The 20,815-nt window shown below is 47.0% G+C and overlaps 1 protein-coding gene across 1 annotated transcript in view; it reads right to left on the bottom strand.

Annotated features, from left to right (window-relative positions):
• Positions 1-11,849: 11,849 nt before the first annotated feature.
• LPP (LIM domain containing preferred translocation partner in lipoma) overlaps positions 11,850-20,815 on the bottom strand; it is a 112,038-nt gene continuing 103,072 nt past the window's right edge. The window contains exons 6-8 of the mRNA XM_033150919.1: positions 14,158-14,336; positions 13,282-13,402; positions 11,850-12,277 (exon numbers count right to left, since the gene is read on the bottom strand). Coding sequence (XP_033006810.1) covers positions 12,149-12,277; positions 13,282-13,402; positions 14,158-14,336 — 429 coding nt within the window. The 3' untranslated portion in view covers positions 11,850-12,148. The remainder of the gene's footprint in view (positions 12,278-13,281; positions 13,403-14,157; positions 14,337-20,815) is intronic.

Below are 20,815 nucleotides of genomic sequence, written 5' to 3'. Positions count from 1 at the left end.
TTTGGTGATTAGTTGCAATTCAGCCACTTCTCTTTCCAGTCTATTTCTGAAATTCTTCTGTAATAAGACAGCTACTTTGAGATCTTTTATAGAATGTCCTGGGAGATTGATGTGTTCTCCTACTGGTTTCTCTGTCTTGTGATTCCTGATATCCGATTCATGTCCATTTATCCTTTGGCATAGGGTTTGGCCTGTTTGTCCAATATAGAGAGCTGAAGGGCACTGTTGGCATTTGATTGCATACACAATGTTGGAAGATGAGCAATTAAATAGTCCTGAGATGGTGTGTTTGATGTTGTTGGGACCAGTAATGGTGTTGTCCGGGTTTATGTGGCAGCAACTTAGTTGGTCTTTAAGGTGCTACTGGAAGGATTTTTTATTTTATTTTTTGGCTAATAATGTAGTTCTGATACGATTTCCAGACCTCTGGTAGAATCCACTTTAAAATTTAAACGGTCTGGAGCAGGGTGCTGGTGTTAGATGACAAACTTTGACACACTTGGGGCTTTGTGATTTTTTGTGACATGTCCTAATTTTTGTAAGCATCCTCTGAAATCAACCCAGGCTCACCCCTCCCTACCAGCCAAGTCACAAAGCATGTTTTGCTCCTGGTAAAGAAATCACCTGCAAATGGAAAAGGGGAGAAGAGGGTTCACACACAGGCCCAACCAAAGTGTATCAAGAGTTTATTGGATCGCTAAAACGTTCTTCAAACCATCTGCCATTTTTGTGTCTCCCCCCCCCCCCAAAAAAAGTAAGAGCAAGGCTTCGGAAAATGCTGTGTATTTTTATTCTTACAAAAAGAGAGGATTTTTCTTTCTTTCTTTCTGAAAGTATTACTTGATTCTTTTTTTAAAAGGATGCAACGAAAGGATAATCACCCAAAGAGCAGAGCGAAAAGGCAGAAAGGCACATAGTTGTATAATTGCATACAAGAACAACGTACAGAAAATATATGCTTGAGATACTTTGCTTTCTCCTAAAAAAAAATAGCGATAAGGCACTTTTTTGTGTCTGTCGAATACAAAAGTATATGCTGGTGAATCAGGGTTCTGTGGTTCAGGGGAGGTTAACGTAGAGAACAGGCACACAAAATAGTAGTTCATCTCATTTTTATATCTTTTATAAATATGCTAGAGAGCAATCAGTTTAAGAGGGGGGACGATCCTCCCCCCCAGTCTGTGTGCACACCTTACAAGTAAGTAATCCTCGTGCCACAATAACTAAGTGGAAGAGCGCTGGTGTTTGTGTGACAGAAAGCAGCAGCCCAGATCATTCTGGTGTCCCAAATCTCACTTTTCTCAATAGTTTTCTGGAAGACAGGTCAGTGTGCTGGGGTGTGTGTGTGTGTGTGTGTGTGTGTGTGTGTGCTGAGAGTAGTGACTGCCTTCTTCCTCTTGGGCGATCCCTCGTAGCCGAGTAAGATTGTCTTCCATAAATACAGTTTTAACAATGAGTCCGTAAGTGACTGTGGAGGCCAATTCTGGATCCACACGTCCTTCGGCAGTGGGGACATAGGTTTCCGGCCAAGAGTTGATCATAGTGAGGGTTTGCCAAGCGTGCCTTCCTCTTGGCACGTTTCTCCCTTGTGTCCTGAGTTCGAGTGCCTTCAAAGCCCACGACACCTTCGGTAAAGGCTGTTCTCCAATTGGAGTGCTCGCAGGCCAGTGTTTCCCAGTTGTCGGTGTTTATACTACATTTTTTGGACTCATGGCACAGGTGAGATTTGAACCAAGGGCTGCCTTCCAACTTAGACTAAAATACTTATATTGCAACTGTGGAATTTTCTATTCATCTTATAACCATGGAATAATTAATAATAATAATAATAATAATAATAATAATAATAATAATAATAATAATAATAATAATAGATTTTAAAATATGTGCACACATAAATTCGCTGTAACCGCTGTAGATTTGGTGATTCAAAGCATGTACCTCGGATGTTGAATGGAATCTGTTCTGGAAATCCGTTCGACTTCCAAAACGTTTGGAAACCAAAGCGCGGCTTCCGATTGGCTGCAGGAAGCTCCTGCAGCCAATCGGAATCCACGCCGGACGTTCAGGTTCCAAAGAACATTTGCAAACCAGAAAGCTCACTTCCGGCTTTGCGGTGTTCGGGAGCCAAAACGTTTGACTGGCAAGGCGTTCGAGATCCAAGGTCCGGCTGTATATTTCAAAGCAATGAAACAACCACCTGGGAGATGGAATTGAGCTACGAAAAGGAACTAGGAATTAGAATCAGTTACAGGTAGGTAGCCGTGTTGGTCTGCCACAGTCAAAACAAAATAAAAAATAAAAAATTCCTTCCAGTAGCACCTTAGAGACCAACTAAGTTTGTTCTTGGTATGAGCTTTCATGCACACTTCTTCAGATACCAACTGTGTGCATGCACACGAAAGCTCATACCAAGAACAAACTTAGTTGGTCTCTAAGGTGCTACTGGAAGGAATTTTTTATTTTTTATTTTGTAGGAATTAGAGAGAAGTGTTTCACCTAACTAGACCTAATCATTGCACACAGCCCCATCAATTGCAGTGGGGAGGGAGAGAGAGAGAGAGAGAGAGAGAGAGAGAGAGAGAGAGAGAGAGATTGTCTCACTTTTCCCCCAGCAAGAGAATCATGCTTTATGAAGACACAACTGCCAATAGAGATGCTTTGACTCTATCTATGGCAAGAGGAGATATATATATATATATATATATATATATATATGCATGCACAATTCTGCCAAGAGAAAAGGAAATGCATAAAAGTATCCACTGGGTATTTCCCCCACTTTTAATGTCTAATGCAAACTTCCTAACTTCCCCTTCCCCGCAGAAATAACATCAGGGCTGCTGCCTTCAGCTGAAGCCACAAACTCAAGCCAATATTTGCACAGGAGTTACGAGACGTTCAGTTCACGGAATGTTCCACATTAAAGCATTTTTCTCATGCCTAAGTTTTATGAGAAGATGCTAGAGATAAAAGGGAGAGGGAGGGAGGGAGGGAGGGAGGGAGGGAGGGAGAGAGAGAGAGAGAGAGAGAGAGAGAGAGAGAGAGAAATCCTAAACATGAAAAATGGCTGGCCTGTACTTTTCCTTTTTAATAAAAATCTGCAGTTGGAACTCGATTCTTGCAGCAAACAAACAAACAAACAAACAAACAAACAAACTCTTTGCTCATCTCATGCAAACCGAACAACTACCATATCTTAGTTTACAACTTCTGAACCCCAGTTGCTGAAGACTAGGGGTGGGGAGAGGGGTCTTGTGTTCGAATCGTGACTGCGGATTTCCCACAGGCATCTCCTTGGCCACTGTGAGAACGGAATGAGGGGCTTATAACAACTTGGGACCAGTTTACCGACGAGATCGCCAAACTGGCCCTGTTCCCTGTTCCGCACGTGAAAGAACTTGATCCTTTTACACTTTGGAACTCCCTGCCTTTGGATACCTAGCAGGCACCTTCTCTGCATTCTTTCTGGTGCCTGCAAAATAAATAAATAAATTGTTTCCAGTTGCTTTGAAAGTTGATGCGAGCTTTAACTTGTTTTGGTGTTTTTAACGATGGTGGGAATTTCTCCATGGGGATTTTATTGTTTCATCTTCTTGCAAACTGCTTTGAGGCTCTTCCCACAAGCAAACAGTGTATGAATTTTTGGAAATAAATAAATGAATAGTTGGCGGGGTCCAATAGGATCTGGCGTTCTTATGCTACGCAGAGATGCCTGAAATATCTTGGGTTGGGATGCGGCTGGAGGATGATTCCTTGCACGAACCTTGAGCAACAAACATTTCACGGGCGATGGCGCAAGGAACCTTCCTCTGAATTGCACAGAAGAACTTAAAAGCAGCCTGCAGGATCAGGCCCAAGGCCCATCTAGTCCTGCTTCCTGTTCTCCACACTGAAACCATTATATTAATTTCTCCTCTAATGCTCCTCAACATGTGCGCATTCTTGGATTACACAGATTAATTTTAGTAATTAAGATTGTGGCATATGCAGAATAATCCCCCCACCCAAGGATATTCTCCACAAGTAAGAATTCAACCCCTGCCTCTCTGAAGATGTTTAAAAGTGGTCCCACAAACGGAAAACCCCAAAACAACCCCAGAAATAGTAGAGCCTAAATATTTCATGCACGCAACTCTCTGGCTATACGTGCATTAAGTCCACAAATCCCTGGGCAAATTACGAAAGAGAGAGAGAGGCTTAGCTGTGCTTTTATCATGGAAGTTTTGCAACGTGTTTCTAATGTTGCACACATCTTTTGATAAAGTGTGGTATAAAAATGGACTGAATCAATGAATTGCTGTATATAAATTCATTCTCACAGCGGCCAGCGAGATGCCTGTGGGAAAACTGCAAGCAGGATCCGAGCACGAGAATCCTCTCTGCACTGGATGTTTGGAGCAAGGACTCGTCTATTTCCTTCCACAGCGCATTACCTTGCAGGGTTGAGACTCTAGGAACAGGCTTGCTAAATTTGTGTCCCAATGTAGTCTCCGGGAAACTCAGGTCAGTCTCTTGGACTTGTTTTTACGCCTGGGGGAATGGAAACGCACACTGCAAGGTGGAGAAATCTAAGTATTTCCCCCAAGAAAAAAACACGTTCTGAGAAATTCTGGCTTAGGTCTCGAAACAACCTTATCTACGTTTGTGTTAGACAACAGCCCACAGCTCAGTAAAAAAGAAAAGGAAAGGAAAAAGGATGGGTATCCACTGGGAGTTTTCTTCTTCCTCAAAGGCATGAAGCATACAAGAATTTCTTCTAGTGTGACATTTAGGCACAGAAAATCCTCTCCAGGGAGCCCCATCTGCACGGTGTTTCCATTTATTCGCTGGCCCAAGAGGGTGGAAACTTGCTTTTTAGGAAGATCTTCCGGGAATTAAAACTGAATCATCCTGCTTTGATTTCTCTCTCTCAGTGGGGTTTTCAGCATTGTCCTGAGCTGGAACTGGTTTTGTTCACTTGTTTTAAATCCATTCCCCTCCCCCCATTTGCATCATTATTATTTTTTAACAGAAAACTTAACGAGGTGGAAGTGACGGGGCATAGCTTCACCAGCCCAAGAGAGAACCATTTTTTTTTTAATTAAATCCAGATCACTTCACTTTTTCATCTTAACCTGCTGCAGAAAGTGGCCAGATGCAGTATTGTTAAACTGTCAAACTTCTAAGTCTAAGCTTGTTTTTTTTGGGGGGGGGTTGAAGCTGTTAAGTCCCCCCCCCCCGCTTTTTAAACATTTTGAAATAGCATGGGCGTTTAAAAGTTCCACGCATTGCAGGGGACTGGGACAGACGACCTCTGGGGGTCTCTTCCAACTCCACAATTATGTGATTCTACGTTAACAGCTCCCCCCACCCCAAAAAACAAAAACAACCCAACAGCCTGCCAAAGACAAAATATTTAGGAGTTTTACACGCCGAAATCAGCTTTGCCCCACATCCTGACAACCTGCTTTCTGCCTGCGGATCGTATTGTGGGGGGGGGGGAGAGCATTCACGTCAGCTCAGCTCTCGCAATGCACTCGGTCTCAAAAGGAGAGAAATAATTCGGCGTGCTGGAGATTTGCAGCAGCCACCCGTCCCACCACCCGATGCAGATATTTATTTTGTTGAAAATAAAGCTTGCTCATCAATAAGGGGCTGTGTGCTGACAGGGAAAGGACCTACAGAGGAGAGAGAGAGAGAGAGAGAGAGAGACTGGCCTACTGTTATGCAACCAAAAGGCTAAATATAATTCCTGGCCAGAGACACGTCATCGTCCCCCTTCCTGCATTGGTGGTGGGTTGGCCAGCAGGAGTTATTGTAACTCCACCGCCTGCAGGAAGGTGCCTGTCAGCTGTGCATCAGATCTGGCAATTTACAATAAGCGGTTTATTTTTTTCTATAAAAAAGCTGACTTGTGCGGTTTCCCAGGCGGCCGCCCTCAAACGCTCTCGGAGGATCTCAACCCCCACCCCCTGCTCTCCACTGGCCCCTTCTAAGCTTGGCCTGTCAAAGCTGAAAATGCACAGCGGCACCCCTGAGATTTCACACGAAGGGCCAAAGGGTGAGGACTTGAGCATCTCAGGGCATCTGCATTTGACCTTCATATGAAATGAAGGGACTGTAGGGTTTAGCAGCAGGAGGAAACGAGGACGCTAAGAATTGATTGACAGTGGAACGGAGTCCCTCGGAAAATGGGCTCTCCTTCCTTGGAGGTTTTTAAGCAGAGGTTGGATGCTTGAGCTAAGATTCCTTCATTGATTTGTTGTTAATGTAAGTATGTTGTAACTTTTTTTTTTTGATTTGTGGAAAATGAATAAAACTTTTTTTAAAAAGAAGAAGAGTTTCCTTCATTGCAGGGGGTTGGACTAGAGGACCACTGGGGTCCCTTCCACTCTACAATTCTATGCATTCAAATATGTGCCCTTTCTCGCAGAATCATAGAAATGTAAATTTGGAAGGGATCCCCAAGGCCCATCTGGTCACAAAACTCAGAAAGCGCCCAGTCCCTTCACTGTTCATAAGAGAGAGAGAGAAAGAGCAAAAGAAGATCGAGAGATCTGTGATTGTCACATTGTTCACAAAAGCATTTCCTTTTCCTGCTAGTAACACAGCATTAGAAACCCTGACATCGCCGATCTGCATTGGTTTTGCATCAAGGCTGTAATCCTAACCCTACTTTGCTCGGAGTAAGCCCCGCTGAATGCAGTAGGACTTATTTCTGAGCAGAAAAGGCAAAATGGGGAAAGAATTGAGTGCAAATAATACATCAGAGGCACTAGAAAGAAAAACGCTCCCTGTTCTGGAGTTCAGAGGTACACTGCCTTTGCACATGGAGGCTCCACTGAGCAGCCACAGGCCCATCTCTCCATGAAGCCAGCCTTTGCCTTAAACTGGCCTCCCTCCAGCTGTTTTGGATTACAAGCTGTGCTGGCTTTGGCCGATGGGACATGTGGTCCAAAACATCTGGACGGGGGCCAGATGTGGCCCAATCGGTTATCCTTTATACTGGATTCCGTCCTACCTTAAGCGTAGCTGATGGGTGAAACCTGGACATCGCCTAGAGCTTCACAAACCTCTCTCCTAAATCTAATTTCGGCACCGCTTCCGAGTAACTGGAATTGGGGTTATGGCGCAATCAATATTTCCTTCCAACGAGTGTGCATGAGGAAGCAATATAAAATTAAAATAAAGGCAGTCTAACAGCGGAGAAGGTTCTCATCCTGACCCTTTTCTGCTTCAACAGGTCTTGCAAACGAGTGGTGATTGTAATACCATATCCTGAAGTTTGAGACCTCGGGCTCTTTTAAACTGGGACTGTATGGGGTTTTTGTGTTTTTTGAGGTTTCCTATTGATTATCAGTGGGAACAAGGGTTAAGTAAGTATGCGGATGATACCCAGCTCTACCTCTCTTTCAAATCAGAACCAGTGAAGGCCGTGAAGGTCCTGTGTGAGTGTCTGGAGGCGGTTGGAGGATGGATGGCGGCTAACAGATTGAGGTTGAATCCTGACAAGACAGAAGTACTGTTTTGGGGGGACAGGAGGAAGGCGGGTGTGGAGGATTCCCTGCTCCTGAATGGGGTAACTGTGCCCCTGAAGGACCAGGTGCGCAGCCTGGGAGTCATTTTGGACTCACAGCTGTCCATGGAGGCGCAGGTTAATTCTGTGTCCAGGGCGGCTGTCTACCAGCTCCATCTGGTACGCAGGAGGATGAGACCCTCCCTGCCCACAGACTGTCTCGCCAGAGTGGTGCATGCTCTGGTTATCTCCCACTTGGACTACTGCAATGCGCTCTACGTGGGGCTACCTTTGAAGGTGACCCGGAAACTGCAATTAATCCAGAATGCGGCAGCTAGACTGGTGACTGGGAGCAGCCGCCGGGACCACATAACACCGGTCCTGAGAGATCTGCATTGGCTCCCAGTACGTTTCCGAGCACAATTCAAAGTGTTGGTGTTGACCTTGAAAGCCCTAAATGGCCTCGGTCCAGTATACCTGAAGGAGCATCGCGACCCCCATCATTCAGCCCAGACACTGAGATCCAATGGTGAGGGTCTTCTAGTGGTTCCCTCCCTGCGAGAAGCCAAGTTACAGGGACCCAGGCAGAGGGCCTTCTCAGTGGTGGCGCCCGCCCTGTGGAACACCCTCCCATTATACGTCAAGGAGATAAACAACTACCTGACATTTAGAAAATACCTGAAGGCAGCCCTGTTTAGGGAGGTTTTTAATCTTTGACATTTTAATGTATTTTAATATTTGTTGGAAGATGCCCAGAGTGGCTTGGGGGACCTAGCCAGATGGGCGGGGTACAAATAAAATTTATTATTATTATTATTATTATTATTATTATTATTACAGATTGCTAAGGATTTGTCTTAAAACTAAGAGTGCAATTGTTCAGGCACCAACTCAACCGCAAAAACATCTCACATCCAAATGACGTTCCTACTGCCCTCGGCTTATCTCAACCTAACTTACACATATAAAATTTTTAATCAAAATGGTAGACATATATATTTCTTATGAAGTATACATACATTTATATTTTTTTATATATAAAAATCCTATATATTTGGGGGAAAGGTGCAGGGAAATCTTAGGTTAGAAACTTTTCAGGAATAAAAAATATTGCATACTTTAGAAAAAAACAACAGCAACCACCCGCGGGCCCAATCCACTAGGAACATCTCCTGAATGCACACCATCGAAATGCATTGGTGCTCTCCTTCTTTGCTGCAGGGCTCATGCAAAAGGCATTCCTAGTGGATCGTGGCCAAGGTCTCTTTGGCAAAAAAAGTGGGGTGCATGCGTGTTTTCTTTGCAATAGGTTAAATAAAGCTTTGTAATAAATATACTCTGCTATGGTGACTAAGCCCTATGAGCATAACACCCAATTGCACTCCGCTTAATTTACTACATTTCTTGGTAAGGACTCAGCTGAAACGCTGCCCCGCTCTTCTCCAGAGAGAGAGAGAAATCTAAGCGCTGAAACGGGAGGGTTGGAGAACCATGAGATGCAGCATTGGCTGGGCTAACAGCGTTTCAGACTGCAGGTTCATGCATGCATCCCTGCAAGAAGAAAATTAGTGTGTCAGGGTCCTTACTTAGCGTTCTCCCTGATAAGCTAGCTCTAGAGGTGCAAGGATCCCGGCTCCCCAGTTCAGCTAGAGGATAACCTGCCTGCAGTCTGGAGTGACGCAGTTCCTCTGTGTTAATGGAGAGAGGCAAACCACGATTGAATTATATATATATATATATATAAAACATTGGGTGGAATAGCCTGTTGCTCTTATCTCCACTGAAATCAAACATTCTGACTTTAGCCAAAGGAAACCTATTGCCATTTTTTTTGAAATGTGAAGACGGGTGATCTACCCTCCCTCTGCTGTCCCTGTTCCCAGAGGGACCACGTCCGAGGTGGGGCCTTCCAGGTGTGTGTGTGTGGGGGGGGGGTTACCTTGCTATGGAGTTTACGGCAAGGGGAGCAACCCCGTTGCTGAGGTTATAGTGTTTTGCTGCAGGGCAGAGATTTCAAACCTTTGCCCACGTTGACTTATTTGCAGAAGACCCAGTCTGGTATACCCCAGACTTCTTGCAACAACAACTAGGCTGCTCTGGGTGCATGTAGAGATGACAGGCCGGCCTTCCCTCTCGGACGCTCGGCTGCCGCTACTGACCTTCCCATCCAAAGATCCCTCAAAAACTCCTGGGTCTCTGGGAGAGAGGTCAAAAGCGACTGCTGTAGTGCAGGTAAAAAAGTAAAGGACCCCTGGATGGCTAAGTCCAGTCAAAGGCGACTATGGGGTTGCGGCGCTCATCTCGCTTTTCAGGCTGAGGGAGCTGGCGTTTGTCCACAGACAGCTTTCCAGGTCAAGTGGCCAGCAGGACTAAACCACTTCTGGCACAACAGGACACCGTGATGGAAGCCAGAGCGCATGGAAATGCCATTTACCTTCCCACCGCAGCGGTACCTATTTATCTACTTGCACTGGCGTGCTTTCAAACTGCTAGGTTGTAGTGCACAGCTAGGTAAAGGTAAAGGGACCCCTGACCGTTAGGTCCAGTCGTGTCCGACTCTGGGGTTGCGGCGCTCATCTCGCTTTACTGGCCGAGGGAGCCGGCATACAGCTTCTGGATCGTGTGGCCAGCATGAAAAAGCCGCTTCTGGGGAACCAGAGCAGCGCACGGAAACGCCGTTTACCTTCCCGCTGGAGCGGTGCCTATTTATCTACTTGCACTTTGACGTGCTTTCGAACTGCTAGGTTGGCAGGAGCAGGGACCAAGCAACGGGACCTCCCCCCGTCGCGGGGATTCGAACCGCCGACCTTCTGATTGGCAAGCCCTAGGCTCTGTGGGTTTAACCCTCAGCGCCACCCATGTCCCGTCACACCTAGCTGGTGTAGAAATGTAGAGTTAGAAGGGACCACAATGGTCATCTAGTCCAACCCCAGTCGCAAACTTCTGGACAGGTGAAGATCACCCTTGGGGTGCTAATTTCATTTCCCACCAGTTATAGCTGGGGGTGTTTGTTTTTCAAACCAAGGAAGAGATATTCCTGCAAGCCACATGTGCCTGAAAACAGTGTGTTTAGTGACCCCTTGGACCTCTGCAACACAGAGACAGGTGGGGCGCCACTGCAGCACTGGCCCTGCATGCAGCGCACTCAGGGTCTGTGGGGACAGCACCTCGACCCAAACGGTGCCCCTTCTTCGCTGGCATCCTCTTCCCAGTTCTGGTACTGGATTCCCACACCCCACGGGGAGAAGGATATTTGAAGTTGGAACACCGCCCTCTTTGCCTTTCTAATTTGTGAATGTGTTTAATTCAACTTGGACCTCAAGGATCGAACATTCCTTTTTTGTTAGTGTTTGGATATATAGAGGGTATTTTTTTTTAGGGGGGGGGGAGGCAGGGGGCATAAGTCACTGCACTTGGCAAGTGCCATACTTAATACTGTTGCCCTATAAGGCTCACGACAAGTTAAGTGTCTCCCGGGGACCTGCCCGCAAATCGGACCTTTGGAATTTGCGAAATTTCAGCCCTTAAGAACCGCTGAGTATCAAATCTGTGCGAGATTTTTTTTTAAATTTCAGTTGTAGTGTGAGCGTGTGTTTCAGGACTTAACCGTCCAGAGGTCCTTTTACCTTCCCCTCTAAAAACCTTTTTTTCTGGTGGAGATTGCAGTAAATGATGTGCTTGCGGTTCCAGCTCTGAAAGCTGCGTTTTGGTCGTGAAAACCCAGCAAGCTGGGTCCATGGAGGTGAAACGGAGGCACTGGCGGAGGAAGAGGGGGGCGGGGGGAGCGCACCGCCCCCGGCACCACGATCCTGGGGGGTGCGCCACCACGGCTGCCACCCCGCTGGGCGCCACGCCCCCCAGACGGCGCACCATGCCCCCAGGACGCACGCCACGCCTCCCAGGACGCACGCACGCACACCACGCCCCCACCTGCTCTCCACCCCTGGTGCCAGAGCATGAAGCTCCGCGACTGAACTTATGCCAGACACGTTCCCCCGCAAGCACCCGCAGATTCCCTAATCGCCTTTCCCATCCCTGAATCGTTGCCCTGACTCCTTACTCTGCATAGTTGTCTTTAAGGCACTAGCGAAATATTGCAATACATTATCATATGAGGCTATAGAAATAGATATAAAGTGTCCCCGTTTGTCCGACCCCCCCCGACCCCCCCGCCCAGTATATTAATGTGCAAAGAAGCTCAGAATCTGATGGCTCATGTGAAGATAATTAAAAAGGCGTAAGCATCTGTGGCTGGAGGCGTCGGAATGGATAAAATGCATAGGACAGGCTAATGGAGGAGATGAAACTAGAAGGGGATGGAGACAACTGAGGACTTGGGGGGGGTTCATCTGCACTACAAAAAACTACCAGTTTCATACCAGTTTAAGCGCCACGGCATTCCTCAAAGCATCCTGGGAACTGTAGTTTCGCGGGGGGTGTCCTGAGACCTCTCTCGGAACGAACCCCAGAGAACAAACATTTCCCAGGGTGCCTTGCAGAGAGGGATTGCAGGCTCAAAGAGTTAAATCTGTAGTGTAGACGTGGGGGTGGGGGTGGTGGAGACGCCGTGATGTGGAGCCCCCAGCAAGCCGCTCTGCTTGTCCCAAGGCCTTCCAGCTGCACGAGAGGGTGAGGATGGCGCGAGGTCGTTCAGAGGTCGGTGCTTGACTTTGCCGTCAGGGCTTGGATCCTGGCGGAGTTGCACATCTTGCAGAGGATGTGGCCGTCCAGGGGGTAGCAGCCCTGGTTGTCCCCTTCAGACAGGCGGCCTCCACAGTCCTGTACGAGAGGGGGAGAAAGATGCATTAATAATAATCATAATCATAATCATAATCATCAGCATCATAGAATCATAGAGTTGGAAGAGACCACAAGGGCCATCTAGTTATTATTAATAAAAATTCAATAATAATAATAATAATAATAATAATAATAATAATAATAATAATAATAATAATAATATTTTTTTATTTATACCCCGCCCTCCCTGGCCAGGGCTGGGCTCAGGGCGGCTAACACCAAATATGAATTACAATAAAACATAATAGAAAAAACAACAAACAAACAAACAAACAAACAGTTAATTAAAATACAGCTTAAAATGCAGCCTCATTTTAGTAGTATCCCATAAATCAAGACCATAAAGGGAGCAAACATCAGATATTCACCCAAGCCAGCTATCCATGCTGGTCCTACATGGGCCAGCAGAAAAGCCAAGGGGAAACTGATATACCAAATCCCATATAAGGGGGTCAGAGTGAGTCTAAGCCGAAGGCCAGGCGGAACACCTCCATCTTGCAGGCCCTGCAGAAAAATGTCAGGGCCCTGGTCTCTTGCATTCCACCAAGTCGGGGCCAGTGCTGAAAAGGCCCTGGCCCTAGTTGAAACCAATCTAACCCTCCTTGAGGCTTGGGACCTCCAAAGTGTTGTCATTTATGGACCTTAAGGTCCTCCGTGGGGCATACCAGGAGAGGCGAACCCGTAGGTACGAGGGTCATAGGCAGCATAAACTATTTCCGGTGCTCCTCCGACCCAGAAGTAGGCAACCGAGCCGGTAAGAGCGGACAGCGGCAACGGGCGGCAGGGGTCGCCGCAGACCGGATAAATGAGTCCCTCAGGCCGTATCTGGCCCGCGAGCCTTAGTTTGGAGACGTCTGCTCCAGGGAAACCTGGCAATCGCATCGTGGGACTCGAGAAGGACCTGGGACCTCCTGCCTGAAAAGCAGATGCTCCACCACTGACCTATGCACAGGACATCCTTTGCATGCGCAGAAGATACTGACCTCGCAGCGGTAGCACTCCACATGGAAGTCACGGTCCAAGGCCACAATACGGACCGTCTCCTCCTGGCCTGGTGCGGGCATGATGGGCTCTTTGCAGACAGAGCAGCGGGGAGCGAATTTCCTGGGGAAACGGAGAAAGTTTGCCGTCAAAGCTCTGCTCACTGAGTCAAGCGGAACCTGAGCGTCCTGCGTTGACGCTGGAGGATCCAGGGCTCGAGCGAAGAATATCGCCGCCCGAGCTTTCGATGCTCAGCAAGTTATGGGCGGGTGGTGCGCTGAAAAGGATGCTTTTGGCCGAGCCGAAATAAACTTGCAGCGCAATAATAAGATAACAGCAGTCCCTCTCACGTCTGGCTCGAAAAAGGCCTAAACGCCAACCCAAGCGCATGTTAGGATTTTTATCTAGCCTCTGCTGCTTCAGCACAGAGCTACTGTGATGAGTGTGAATCACATGAGAGTGTCTGAGAGGAGTGTGAGAAAGGAAGTTTGTTTTATCTCTTCCGCCTGAGTGTTGTTATTGGAAGTTTCATTTTTACTGTATGTCGTAGTTCTGTACCGGTGTTCAAGGAACACAGATATGATTCTGAAGGCTCTGTATAAAGACTGTAAATAAAGTAGTTTTAGCACTACGGATGAGTCTTTCTTCTCGCTGAGAAATGCAAGAATACATGCGTTCTCTTTTCAGGAGAGAAGAGTCGCCTATGACCGGCACTCTGGACTGAAGGGAGAATGCCAGCCAGAGAGGGCCAAGGGAAGATGTTCCGGAGACTTGGGGAGTCTGCCGTCTCTCCCCTGGGCGTTTTCCCAACAGCACAAACCTCTGCTGCTTCCCCTCCCCCCGAGTCCCCCAAAAGAGGCAAAGAGAAGCCCAGCCACCTGTGGAAATCCTCGATGCAGTGGATGTTGCCACCAGCGTCCACGGTGAAAGGGATCCCATCCAGGCTGCGCTGGCAGATCACGCAGGTGAAGCAGTGAGGGTGGTAGGCCTTGCCGGTGGCTCTCAAGATGCGCTCCATGATGGGCTTTGCGCAGACGTTGCACTGCTCCAGGGTGTTCTGCGGAGAGAAAAGGCAGCCGGAGACCGTCAGTCGCGCCAAGCCTGCAAATCTCCCCAGGCCCCTCGCTCCTAGAAGCGGCAGCGACACGGCATGCCCTCGGGCCTTGGATGCACGAACACTGCTGATTTTATTTACTCGTTGCATTTATTTCCCACTTCTCCCTGAAAGAGCTCAAGGGGGCGTGCGGAGTTCTCTCTCTTTTACCCGCACAACAACCCTGTGAGGTAGGCTGGGCTGAGAGGCAGGGGCTGGTTATGCCCAGGGAGCTTCATGTTTCAGAAGCAATGTGGACCCTGGTTTCCCAGGTTCTAGTCTGGCACTCTATTTTTTTTATAAGAATTTATTAAATTTTAACAAAATATAACAAAAATATAACAAATACAAAATACCAAATACCAAATAAACAAAACACTACAACAAAACTACAATACTACAAAAATACAAATACAAAAAACATAATAAACAAACACTTATTTACCTATTCTTATCTTATTCATCACATTGTTTTGGGACCTCCACACTTCCTCTCTTCTGCGTACATTTCTAATTAACTATAGTAACTTTATAACATTGTAAATTCTTCCTTCTCAACTAGTCTTAATCTTTATATATCATAAACATCATATACCTATAATCTTATTCCTAATACAATTAAACACAATTCAAACTTTAGTCTCTAGTCTGGCACTCTAACCACTATGCCACACTGCCTTCTCCTGGCAACCTTGAAATCATTGCCTGCAAGGACAATGTGGCTGCCTTTACATGTTTAAAACGTGTCTTGGTTTTTAATTTCAATGTTTTCCTTTACGCAGACACACGTAGCGTGTGTTTCACTCACCAATGATGGTAACAGCCGCTTTTCATTGCGGTGCCGGCCTCTTGCATTCAATTTTAATCAGAAACAGGATGCTGAGTACCTCTCTCCAGTGGACACGGGAGGCTGCTGGGATGCACATGGCCAGCCACCCTTGGCCATCCGACATGGCGGGCCTCTGCAACTGGTGACTGGCCAAGCTGAACCAATTCATTCATTGTGGCCTGTCAAGGACTAGAAAACTGAGCACTCCCGCATGCCATCATTTCTCCAATTCCAGGCAAGGAGTTTGTCTGGTTCTGGACAGCAGCCATGCACAGCTGGCAAAACTGCATTGGGCTTGAGGAATCACCTAACTTGTGCAGTCCTGATTTAAGCACAAGAACAGCCTGCTGGATCAGGCCAAAACGTCCATGGAGGCACAGGTCAACTCTGTGTCCAAGGTAGCTGTCTACCAGCTCCATCTGGTACACAGGATGAGACCCTCCCTGCCCGCAGACTGTCTCGCCAGAGTGGTGCATGCTCTGGTTATCTCCCGCTTGGACTACTGCAATGCACTCTAGGTGGGGCTACCTTTGAAGGTGACCCAGAAACTGCAATTAATCCAGAATGTGGCAGGTAGACTGGTGATTGGGAGCGGCCGCTGAGACCACATAACACCGGTCCATTCGGTCCAGTCGCGAGGTTGTGGCGCTCATCTCGCTTTACTGGCTGAGGGAGCTGGCATACAGCTTCTGGGTCATTTGGCCAGCATGACAAAGCCGCTTCTGGCGAACCAGAGCAGTGCACGGAAGCGCCATTTACCTTCCCGCCAGAGTGGTACCTATTTATCTACTTGCACTTTGATGTGCTTTCGAACTGCTAGGTTGGCAGGAGCAGGGACCGAGCAACGGGAGCTCACCCCATCATGGGGATCTGAACCGCCGGCCTTCGGATTGGCAAGCCTTAGGCTCTGTGGTTTAACCCACAGCGCCACCCGCATCCCAAAAACAGATTTAAATAAATGCAATTTACCCTTGCGACTTTGTTGCTAAGTCCTCTTCCCTCCTTGCACCCAGCCCTGGATCTAAAGCAGTCTCTGTTTTTATTCTGTTTTCCCCTCCTCTTCCTAGGGAGGCGAATCGCCCTTGCTGTGGAATTTGCTTTTCTCCCACCGGGATGACAGGATAGACAAATTAATCCCTCCATGATGTAAATGTGTTCTGATGGCAAGCCTTCCTGAGCGTCAAGCTGTGACCTAACATCTTAACAGCTGTACGCACAGCTCCGGGGAAGCGGCTGCTAGCTTCCTGCTCGGCCTTCTTGGCACGTAGCTGCCGCACCTCTGTGTCAAACACTCTTTGCCTTCCTGGGGGCTCAGGCGAGACCAGGAGATTAAGACGCCCCGACTTCCAGTCTAAGGCCGAGAGGGACCTGGCTGGGGTCCCTTTGGAGAGAGGAGAAGGCAACTCTGCACATGCTCGAAAGGATAAGAAGGATACTGGCAAGCTGGAAGGCGGGCAGAGGAGGGCAGCCGGGATGATCAAGGGTTAAAAGCTTAGTGGGAAATGATATACAATGAACTGAAAATGATGTTCAAAATAACTTTTGTGGGGGGAAAAAACCAGAAGCTTTTCTTTTGGGAATTGTAGGGACAGAGCCACCTAAATTGTATAGAAATTTATTAATGTATGCTGCTACAGCAGCAAGAATGCTACTTGCCCCAAAGCAGAAAGAAGCATAAGTCCCAGCAAAGGAAGAACGGATAAAAAAACTTATGGAATATTCAGAAATGGCGAAACTTACCGGAAGAATAAGAAATCAAGATAACCAACTTTTTTCTTATATAAAAGAATGGAAATGGTTTATTGAATATTTACAGATAAATTGCAAGAAGATAAAAACATTGGCAGGATTATTGTAATAACCTGCAGTTTTATAAGAGTATATATTTAAAGTAGATTAAGGGAGCAAATTAAATGAATTTGGATATGCAGGAGATATTTAAAAATAAATTTAAGGAACCGCAGGAAGAGGGGGAAGGAAGTCAAACTTTCAAATGTAAAATTGATTGTAAAACTAATGGAATGTATAAACTTGAAAAGTACAAATAAAAAACTTTTTATTTTAATAAAAGAAATGATCAAGGGTCTGGAAACCGAGCCTTATGAGGAGCGCTTGAAGGAGCTGGGTATGTTTAGCCTGGGGAAGGGTAGACAGAGTGGAGATAGGAGAGCCATCTCCAGATATCTCAAGGGCTGTCCCATGCAAGAGGGAGCAAGCTTGTTTTCTCCTCCTCTGGAGGGTAGGACTCGAACCCATGGCTTCAAGTTGCAAGAAAGGAGATTCCGACTCAACCTCAAGAAGAACTTTCTGACAGTAAAAGCCGTTCGACCGTGGGACAGACTCACACAAGAGATGCTGGGGGGGGGGCTCTCCTTTGTGGGGGGTGTTTGAGCAATGTCTGGATGGCCATCTGCCAGGAATTCTATCCCTGCGATTCCTGCATTGCAGAGAGTTGGACTAGATGCCCCTTGGTGCCCCTTCCAACTCCACTTTCCTGTGCTTCTTTGGAAACAGGTGCACACACGACATTGCAGCCCTGGGCCTGTTCCACAGGGTGGGGCACGTCAGAGTCAAAGAGACGGCCCTCGGGCCCCCTGTCCGCTCCTGCAGTTACCGGGCACACGTTTCCAGACCTCAAACTGAGATATTTCTGTTGTTAGGCTTTGTTTTGAAAAGTACACTGAGGCCCCGAAGCCAGAAACAAGTCTATAAAACTGTGCTCCGGCTAATCATCCAGCTTCTGGAAACATGTGCGGTCGTCCTAAGATATAAACTCAAGTTACCCCTCACCGCAAACCGGTTCCCAAAGTGCCTCTGGGCAATTGGGGAAGTTTGGCTTTTTCTGCGCCTCTTCATGGGTGGAAAAAATGAGGCTGCCAATTCAGATTTTGGCAATGTGCAGGGGGGGGGGGGGGAGGCAGGCAGCCAGGGAGGTGGCTAGCGAGAGTCAGCCTGCAGGCTTCTGGCGCTGGCCTTTTTCGATCTCTGGAGGGCAGGCGAGATCACCGGGGAACAGAGAACCTCTCCAGTAAAGCCACCAGGGATCCCAGAGCTGAGCATGCCGCTCCAAGGAAAATGACTCTAGAGGGAAACCGACAAGGAGCAGGAATGGCTGCAGGCGACAACCGAAGCCTCGCAGAATCATAGAACCGTCAAGTCGGAAGGGGACCACAAAGGTCATTTAGTCCAACCCCCTGAAAATCAAGAACCTTTTGCCCAAACTCGAACCCACGGCCCTGAGATCAAGCGTCTCGACCTCTACCAACCTAGATACCCCCAGGACAACAACAGCTCTTCCAGTCTCTTAACTTTCTGTACGTTTCGAAACTATTGTACGTTTCTTGGGTTTTTGTTTCGTTTCATCTTTTTTTCCATTTTGTTTGTTTTTAAACTATCAGGTGGGGCGCAAATCTCCCGATGCAGGTGAAATAAATAAATAAAAAGCCCTTGCCGGGAAATGGATGGTTATTAGCCAGCCGGCAAGAGTGGCTCTGTAAGGCAGGGCTGAGCTCGGGAACCGTTTCCACTCCAACCGAAAAAGAAATAAAATAACAGGAATAAGGAGAATGGAAACTCTCTCTCTCACCCCCCCCCTCTCCTGCCTCTGCCTGGTACATTAAATGCTATACGCTCTACATGCAATTATGGGGGGAAATAGCAGGAAATTGACCCATTTGGGCCCAAGCGTCCCTGTCACGCTTCATGCTTTCTTGTTCCACGGCCCATTTGGGGGATGAGCAATTTCTTTTGGGGGCAAAAGAAGATCTATCAGCAGCTGGTGTGTCTTCGCAAAAAGCGGCACTCAGAAACCCTCTTCGGTTCTCGCTTCATTTTCCTCTTTGTGTTGCTCAATAAAATTATAGCCAATGGCCCTAAATATGTGGTTACGATGCTGCCTCCTGGCAGGCCGCTTCCCTCCCTACAAAACATTACAATAATGATGGCTGCATCCACAGCAGCAGTGTGTCTGGATCGAGGGGAGTAATAGTCCCGATCTGTTCTGCCTTGCTCAGACCTCACATGGAGGCCTGCGTTCTGTTCTGGGCAGCCCAATTTAAGAAGGGCATGGACAAGCTGGAAGGCCAACCAAGATAATCAAGGGGAAGGAGACTTTGCGCTGGCCACCAGGCAATGGCTTTTCCCACCTGCCTTGCCTTCAGAACAGAGTTGAGTCTGTATCTTTTGATGAGCTGAGTTGGAAGATTACGAGTCACGGGGATTTGGAGTGTTTCTCTGTGTGTGAATTCAACAATGCTTAGTTTGTCTTTTGGTGGCTGGTTTGTTAACGTTGTTAATTATCTTTTGTGGAGTGTGCGTTCTGCAATGCTTTCTTATAATATGACCTTTGTTGCGGTTGTGCTGCTTAGCTTATTTTCTCGGTTGGTTGGTTTGCTAATTGCGATTTATTACTTAAGGTTGTTTTACTGATGCAATTGTTTTACTGATGATTAGATAAGTATTCTATATGATTTATCCTATATTTGTGATCTTCTATTATTTTATTATTTATTGATTGTAAGCCGCTTTGTGACTCGTGTGAGTGAAAAGCGGCACAGAAATATAAGAAACGGAAAAGGAATGAAACCAAGCCTTATTAGGAGCGCTTAGAATCATAGAATCATAGAATCATCGAGTTGGAAGAGACCACAAGGGCCATCCAGTCCAACCCCCTGCCAAGCAGGAAACACCATCAAAGCATTCCTGACAGATGGCTGTCAAGCCTCCGCTTAAAGACCTCCAAAGAAGGAGACTCCACCACACTCCTTGGCAGCAAATTCCACTGTCGAACAGCTCTTACTGTCAGGAAGTTCTTCCTAATGTTTAGGTGGAATCTTCTTTCTTGTAGTTTGAATCCATTGCCCCGTGTCCGCTTCTCTGGAGCAGCAGAAAACAACCTTTCACCCTCCTCTATATGACATCCTTTTATATATTTGAACATGGCTATCAGATCACCCCTTAACCTTCTCTTCTCCAAGCTAAACATACCCAGCTCCCTAAGCTGTTCCTCATAAGGCATCGTTTCCAGGCCTTTGACCATTTTGGTTGCCATCCTCTGGACACGTTCCAGCTTGTCAGTATCCTTCTTGAACTGTGGTGGCCAGAACTGGACACAGTATTCCAGGTGAGGTCTGACCAGAGCAGAATATAGTGGTACTATTACTTCCCTTGATCTAGACGCTATACTCCTATTGAAGAAGCTGGGTATGTTTAGCCTGGAAAAGAGGAGACTGAGAGGAGATATGAGAGCCATCTTCAAATATCTGAAGGGCTTCTTCAAATATCTGAAGGACTGTCACATGGAAAAGGGAACAAACTTGTTTTCTCCTGCTCTGGAGGGTAGGACTCGAACCCATGGCTTCAAGTTACAAGAAAGGAGATTCTGACTAAACATCAGGAAGGATTTTCTGATGGCAAGAGCTGTTCAACAGAGGAACGGACTCCCTCAGAAGGTGGTAGACTCTCCTTCCTTGGAGGTTTTTAAGCAGAGGTTGGATGGCCATCTGTCTCGGATGCTTTAGCTGAGATTCCTGCATTGCCAGGGGTCCCTTCCATCCATGATTCTATGAATTGTTCCCAGCTGCATAAACTCCCCTTGATAAAAGGCCACTGCACA

This window comes from Lacerta agilis, chromosome 5 (genome assembly GCF_009819535.1).
Source record: "Lacerta agilis isolate rLacAgi1 chromosome 5, rLacAgi1.pri, whole genome shotgun sequence".
NCBI classification, from domain to species: Eukaryota; Metazoa; Chordata; class Lepidosauria; order Squamata; family Lacertidae; genus Lacerta; species Lacerta agilis.
Note: the sequence above shows the minus strand (reverse complement) of the source record. Positions and strands in the feature narration are given on the sequence as shown.